Here is a 7,820-nt window from a genome sequence, read left to right as displayed (position 1 = left end):
TTGTAACTCCCAGGCAAACTAGATCTCCCACACACCCTGCCTCGCTGTCCCATGTGCTACAGATTGCTTGCCCTCTAACAACAGTGGCCTCTAGTGAGACTAAGCCGCCCGATGAATCATTCTCTTTTCATTCCATTTGTCCGTCTGAGGTGCGAAACCGTACATTTTCATATCTTTATCTCCTTGGAGAGAGGGGATCCCTGGTAGTTTAGAAATGGTCTAGTGACTTAACCGCGATAGGTTGTCAGGTCTGCAGATGATAGGCATCCATCACAGTGTCGTCATGCCTGATTGACCATAGCCAGTCAGGTATGCGAACGGAGAGAGGGAGCAGCTAGGGGTGTAGGTCCCAGGGGAGATAATTTAGGCATGGCAAATAATACACCATGAATCTGCTCTAAGAAGGTTTCTCTGTCTGCCTTACATCAAGACTGGACTATACCTGTTTAGTAGTTTAATCGATTATGTGATCAACCAAATACTTATAATCTTTTTGATTGTTAAATCGTCTGTGATTCCCTACTTCTCCAGTGTGATGAGTCACTCATTTTCTCTCCTCTATATTATTGGAAATTTCATATTTTTGGGGTCTGGACAGTTCTGGACAGACAAAACAAAATATTTAATGACCGTCACCTTGACATCATAAATTGTTATGGACAGTGCCAAGACTGGATTGATGAGTTAAAAAAAAGTATTCCAGAAATAGTACTCCAGAAATAAATGTAAAAAAAACAATGCAGCAGAGGCGGAGTTGTGTAATCTCCAAGCTCAACACAAGATAACCCAGATGACATCTCTGGGTTCGACAAAGCTCCCTTACAGCCACAGACCACATTAGAAACCTATTTCACAGGCATAGTAGTAAACTCTCCTTGATGTTAACAGTTGCTGTGGCTCTAAACTGACTGATGTCTCTCAACTCTCTGCGTCTCCACCTTTTTAAAGGACAAATGTCTTTTGTCCCGTAGAAAAGAGCTGACTGATGTTCACAGGGCTAGTATACACGAAACCTTTAACATACCGACATGAGTGCATTTTTAAAGCTCCCAATTTGATAATCTGCCAAAAGGTGGTCTGAACGAGCACTCCCTTGAGCGTGATTAATCACATCACCACTCATCCTCTTGGGCCTAAATTCATTTCTCATTATTAAAATGAGAGATCTAATAGAATGACTAATGCTGTATTTGGAAAATTTACAAACTGATTTGTGTGTGTGGGGGGGAAACATCTTATACAAATGATGGACCCCAATCATTAAATTCAAATGTTCTCCCTTAATTGTCATATTTCGCTGCCTTTCCATCTCTCTTCACTCTGAATTATCATTGGCAGGATTAACTGAGGGCTGTGCTTTGTGGTAATTTTGTTCTTTTTTTTTTTTTCAGTGGATCTTCTTGGCCTGCTGAAGTGGCGCTCCAACACCAGCCTGCTGCAGCAAAACCTTCGTCAGCTGATGAAGGTGGAAGGTGGCGAGGTTGTCAAGGTCAGAGGGCGAAAGTCATCCTGCACCGTACTGGCTACACATTGTTTGTTGTCTCACAAAACTGTGGTGCAGTCAAAGATGGAGGAAAAAACGAATTATCTTACCAAACTTTTTGTTTTTGATTTTAATTAAGGTATCTGATGTAATATCTACCTAATCCTTGTGCCTGGATACAGATTAGCAAAAAGAAAAAGATCTTAACAGCTGGTGACATAAACACAATCCTTAGTGTTCCTGAAAGCTACACCTTCTTGGCAGCAATTTCACAAATGATTTCACTGCCTGTCGGAGCGCACAGGTTGCTGTTTTTTCGTTCTTTTTTTTAACGTCTACTGCGAGGAGGGAGCACATAGCACCACACACAGCGTACAGAAGGGGAGGAGATGACCTGCTGTCAGTGGTATCGGCAGAGGCCCTTTAAGTGCTCAGCGTGGGGGCAGATGAATAAATCACTCTCCAGAGAAAGTTTTGCATGGGTGGGTTGTGGGGGGGGAGGCTGGCAGATTGCAGTGTATCTGAGAAGTCCTTCACCCAGACAGTTTTGATCAGGCCAGATAGATGCATTAACCACAGCTGGACCAGTTCATTAAACCACAGGGGTGTGATTATTATTACCACCACATTAGCACTATCTCTCCAAAGCGCTCTGAGGCTGTCGGTGTTCAATTGGATAACATTTTCATCTTGGCATTTAAAAGGCAATTTATCAATGGGGTATACATTGTTATGGGGCTATACTGTGTCTTAGATATTATGTACAAAGATCATAGAAAAGTCTTGTTTGTTTTTGTTTCCAATTGTGTTTTTATCATAATTCCGCTGTTTTCCATCACCCTAATGTGATGCTGTTTCTGAGTAAACAGGGCACTCCTCCCTTGTTTCTGTCATGCAGTCTGACCCATGTGAGATTGAATTGTGCTTTTAACTCCACATAGTGCACACTATGTTTGTTTCTCATTGAGAACATGATGAATCTCATCCATCGTGAGATGACAGACCAAGCACAGTAAAGAGCAATATCTCTGTTTCCGACACTTTTACATCTGTTTTCACGTTGCCTCAGAATTGGCTGAGTAAATGGAGCATGTTTCCCCAGAGAGGAAGGGTGTATATAGTTAGTGTTTCTTGAGGTACTGCTGACAGGGAAATTATTACTGTCTTCACAGAACTATATTGGCTCATGTTAACAGTCTACAGGGTGCATAATGGAGTTCACTTGCCTTTTGGTTACACCATGCAGGTTTTATGGGTTCCTTTTCAACATGTTTGGATTCATAATATTTGGGATTAGGACATGGCAAGAATTCAATATTATTTTTTAGCAACATTCAGTGGATTCGTATTGTAATCAACACTGAAAAATATTAACATTATGATAATTATTTGAAACTGGGATGTATTTGTTCCACAAATAGCATTAATTCCAGGTCTTGCTGCTGGTTTTCTGCCTCTAAGATTCAGCTATTCCAGTGTGTTTTTTGTGTCTTATTTTGTTGTCTTGTTCCACTTGACAGTACAGATAAATTCACTTGGCCTAAGGTCATTTATCACTTTAATGTCACCAGCTGGATGTGAAATGTCCTTCTCAAAAGAAGAAAATGATTATCAATTTGACACAGTTTGATTTGAAAGAGCAGTGAAAGCAGTTTTTCCATTTTGCAGTAAGACTTTCCATACCCATGTTCATTTTGAGTGCCAGGTTTTATTGTTGGCCTGCCATAACATGCCGTGCATCTGTCATTCTAGTTCCTGCAAGACACTCTGGATGCTCTCTTCAACATCATGATGGAGAACTCTGACAGTGACACTTTTGATACGCTGGTGTTCGATGCCTTGGTAAGCAAAGCAGAATTCATACCAGCAGAGGTTCTTCTCAGTGGGAATAAACACATCTGCACAAATAATATGCTAGATATTTCATAAACTCAAACCGTTTTTTTGACAGGCTACTCTGCTCTGTGTTTTGGTCCCTTTGATTCCACAAAAAAAAAAAAAACAGTTTTTGTTTGTGTGGAACTTCCTGTTTTTTGCCCTTAGCTGTAGCTCAAACTACAGGGGGAAAACAACTTTCTTTTTGTTTCTGCAGAGAACTGTAAACCTAGAAAGTACTATTAGTATAATGAATAATGATAATAATCTTTTCTTATGGCACTTGGATTTATTTGTGCCATAAAGAATCGTTTTGACCGCACGAGTTTCAAACAGCATCATGTGCAAGAGAAGAAAATTTACATCTTCGCTTTGCAAGGGCAAACACACCTAGAGTGTGTTTAGCATACTTTCCCACAAGAATGTTAAGTGTGTGCCAGGGGTGTGCCTCAGAAGAAGGGACACCCTCCCTCATACAACATTGCTGTGCAGTCCACAAGTATTTGTGCATTCACATATTTTTGTTGTTGTGGTTGTGCACTTTAGTACACTGAATTTGAAATGAAACAATAAATATGGGGGTTGAAAACGCAAATAGATTTCCATTACACATTAGACCTTTAAACTTTAACAATATGACATAATATACTTTTGGTCATAAAATAGTTACGATTTATACAGTTTAAGTTAACGGTGTGAACTAACACTAAAGTCAGTACTTTAACCTCAGTCGCTCTCATTTTACATCTCTGGTGTTAAATAACAGAACCAAAGAAACAATAGAAAAAGCATCAATGTCCAAATACTTATGAACTGCACTGTTTATTGTAGCTCTGCTCCCTGTTCATAAATAAGAGCCGGGCTCATCATTTACGGAAGGAAGTGCAGACACACTGCATTTTCATTAATGTTGTTTGTCTAACATTAAAGGTCTAATTTTCCTGCAAAATGGAGCATGAAGAAGGCAAAAAGAAATTATTCTGCTGGAATTTTGATTACCGTACATAATTTTGGCATGTATTAAATCAAGTATTTGTAGCCAATGAGTTGACAAAGTATCTGGCATAATCCTATCCAGCATGCCGTCACCTAACATCATGGGGCACATCTCCAAACAACAGTTTTCTCTTTCAGAGAAAGGAGGTAGAAATTGTGTTGTCGGGTGTCCTAGATTATCTGCAGGCTAGAGAATTGAGAGAAAATGGCTTTCTGCTCAAATGCAATCTTGTTTAATTTCCCAATCTATTTCAGCATATTGAGTAAGACAGGTAGTTTTTCCTGCTCTCCGTTATGAGCCATGTGGTTTACATTTTAATGAATATGTCTTTGTTCCCTGACAGGTGTTCATAATTGGGCTTATAGCAGATAGAAAGTTCCAGCACTTTAACCCTGTTCTGGAGACCTACATCCGAAAGCATTTCAGCGCCACCCTGGCATACACGTGAGTTAATTAATTACCCTCTATACAAATGCAACAAGGACATTTAATAACAAATGATATCCTATTTTGTGATTAGCAGATTTGTCAGGCTCTTTGTATGATTGTGTTTGCAGGAAGCTGACCAAAGTTCTGAAGAACTACGTGGACAATGCTGAGAAGCTGACAGAACAGCTGCTAAAAGCCATGAAGGCTCTGGAGTACATCTTCAAGTTTATCGTCCGCTCCAGAGTCCTCTTCAACCAGTATGTCCTGATGCAAACACGATACGCACATATTGTGATACTGTTGACAATGTAGATAAATATATGTCTTTATATTTTCATATACATATATATTGGATTTGCTTGAGAACAGTCTGATATACTTGTGATCACACTGAATTGTGTTGTAGCATGGAACCATTGTGCATTGTGAAGAGCCAAATGTTCAGCTTGGGCGTGGTTACTCTTTTAATAGAATATTTTTTATTCACATATGATGTCACCCAACCGCTATCAGTCTCTCACCAAAGCAAGCAGTTGTTAGTTTTAAGTTCAATACCAGATTGAAATCACACATGCATGCATACTGTCATTGTCCTTACATTTTGGACACAGTATTTTTTGGTTGTCTTCAGAAACATTTACACATATCACTTGGATTTTTACTGATAGTTCAACTTTCTTTATTGCTGCAGTTGTCCCTTAAATAATACTTTGAATTTCAGTGTTATTTCATAACAAAAATCAATATTGTGTGCAGCATTGATTGTGTTCTCCACAGTATGCCACTGCTGTGGAATAGTTGTTGATTAGAGTTGAAGTAAGTAAAAGTGAATGGTCTTTGGGTGAGGTAATTTCTTTGGATGTATTTTTAATTGGCTGTGGGGATGTTAAATGGATGATAATGTTGTACAGCCCACGGAGTGAAGCTGTTGGCGTCTGAGGGGCTGATGTATGATCCTGGTCTAATTGAGTGTGCAGAGTTTGATTGGTTTTCTGTCCGATGTCTAGAGGACGCTCCGTCCTTTACCTCACACATCAGACTACAGCAACATCACTTGTAGAGCTGTCCATTTTCACATTGTGTGCCAAGTGGTTTCTTTCACTGGATTACAGAAAACTCCTGACCTTAAAGTGGACCTGTTCTCTGTGTTTTGTTGTTGCTGAAGCACTTTCTTTACTTGGTTCCCAGAAACTGCTCTGTTGGGCCATTGTTGCTGAGTTAGACTCAGAGTTTGTTGAAGCCTTTCATGCAGCTCCGACTAGAAGGTACCAAGGTACACCAGCACATGTTTGGCCTTTCATTGCGGGCCAGTGTAACATTTCTATGAAATGGAAGAGGAGACACTCTAATCACATACTTTCCCCCTGGTGTGGCTGTCCGAAGCTCAATCTGCTCCCTGGTGCTGCAGGTGAGAAGCAGCTTTAAGTAATTGTTGTTGTGGGAGCCCTGAGATGGATGCCTCTAATCCCATGATTTCTATAAGCTCTACAGTGACTGTCCTGGACCATGTAATACCCACAGCCCCGTGAGAGATTGTGGCACCACAAAACCCACCTCTCTGGATGAAAGCCGGTGAAATCTGATGCAGTGGGAACAATCTAAAGACTTCACCCCTCTTTGACCTGCCTGATTTTTATTCCTTTTTCATCTGAGTGGTTGACAATGTGCAATGAGCGCAACATGGCTCATTTACAGTTAATACCCAGTTTGTGGAGATTTATGGGTTCTGCAAGTGGGATGAAAGGCATTTGCATTTTTTGGGGGGATTATGGAAGAAGCCATGCTTTATGTTCCCATGCACTTAGAAATTGGGGGAAGTGTTTTTTTAGTTTTTTTTTTTTTTTTACAGCAATGATAATTGGCTTTTAATCACCACAGTCGCTGGGCAGCATTTGCTCCACAAAACCAAACTAGTAATACTACGTCAAAGACGGATTAGAAAGTAAAGTCACTGAACCCTTACATGGCATTTGCTTTCTGTTCCTCGTGTAGTATTCCAGGAGAGTCATTAGCATAGATCATTAATTTTTCTGATTTTTGTTTTCCGCATGACAGCAGGCAGGTGCTTCAGGGTCTTGTCATGTTGTTTTAAATGCTAATCTGGCTGGCAGCAAGAGTGATGTCTGTGGTCCTGATCCAATAATATTTGCATTGATAACACACACGGGCCATTCTGCTGGCTGCTTTTAATGATTTAACAGGGAAGCATCAAACTCTTGTCATTTCCACTGCGGGTGGGGCTGTTTACACAGGGATGAAACAAACAACAGCCTTGTGATCATCTGCCAATGTAATTCTCCACTTCATCTCCTCCCAGGCTCTATGAGAACAAAGGAGAGGCCGACTTCATGGAGTCCTTGAGGAACCTTTTCACATCCTTTAATGACATGATGAACAGTAATTCAGAGAACACGGGCATGGTGAAGGTAGGTTGACAATCACACCAACACATCAATCTGCATGCTATCACTCAAACCCCATGCCAAGTATTCGCTGCTTTGTGAATAGTAAATAACTGCTGCTGTGTGAATAGTAAATAAATCTGCTGTGATTTGCTTTGGATGACATGCTCTGTAATTGGAGATGCATGTGTCTTGTTAGATGAAGCTTAGTAAACATTAACACAGGGTTCCTTCTGTTCATTGATAGTCTCTATGTCCTGCAGTATTTGTTCACCTTTGTCATGTGTCTTTGTGCAGATTTTCCTGATCTTTACTCTCATTTGTTGTCAGTTTGACCTCGTTAGGGCTGCACGTAAAATTATTTATATTAGAGGGCATCTTATAAAGGTACTGAAAGGAATAGTTGAACATTTTGAGGAATACTACTCACTTCCTTGCCAATATTTAAATGAGAAGATTGATACCACTCTCATGTCTGTACAATACATATGAAGCTACAGCACGAGGGAGTTAGCTTACCTTGGCATAAAGCCCGGAAACTGCGGGAAAGAAGTAGTGTAGATCTGTCCAATGTTATATTTATATTATATCTTTTTTATTGAAGCATTACGGATTATTTCTGCTCCCAGCCAAG

General features: G+C 40.1%; 1 protein-coding gene across 2 annotated transcripts in view; it reads left to right on the top strand.

The window, feature by feature from the left end:
- The window catches only part of dock1 (dedicator of cytokinesis 1), a 168,131-nt gene that overhangs the window by 43,899 nt on the left and 116,412 nt on the right, over window positions 1–7,820 (top strand). For both annotated transcript variants that reach the window (XM_035664062.1, XM_035664070.1), the window contains exons 19-23: window positions 1,392–1,489; window positions 3,236–3,325; window positions 4,699–4,799; window positions 4,913–5,041; window positions 7,102–7,210. In XM_035664062.1, coding sequence (XP_035519955.1) covers window positions 1,392–1,489; window positions 3,236–3,325; window positions 4,699–4,799; window positions 4,913–5,041; window positions 7,102–7,210 — 527 coding nt within the window. The remainder of the gene's footprint in view (window positions 1–1,391; window positions 1,490–3,235; window positions 3,326–4,698; window positions 4,800–4,912; window positions 5,042–7,101; window positions 7,211–7,820) is intronic.

This window comes from Morone saxatilis, unplaced genomic scaffold (assembly GCF_004916995.1).
Source record: "Morone saxatilis isolate NCDOM2014 unplaced genomic scaffold, NCSU_SB_2.0 Contig1, whole genome shotgun sequence".
Classification (NCBI taxonomy): Eukaryota; Metazoa; Chordata; class Actinopteri; family Moronidae; genus Morone; species Morone saxatilis.
Note: the sequence above shows the minus strand (reverse complement) of the source record. Positions and strands in the feature narration are given on the sequence as shown.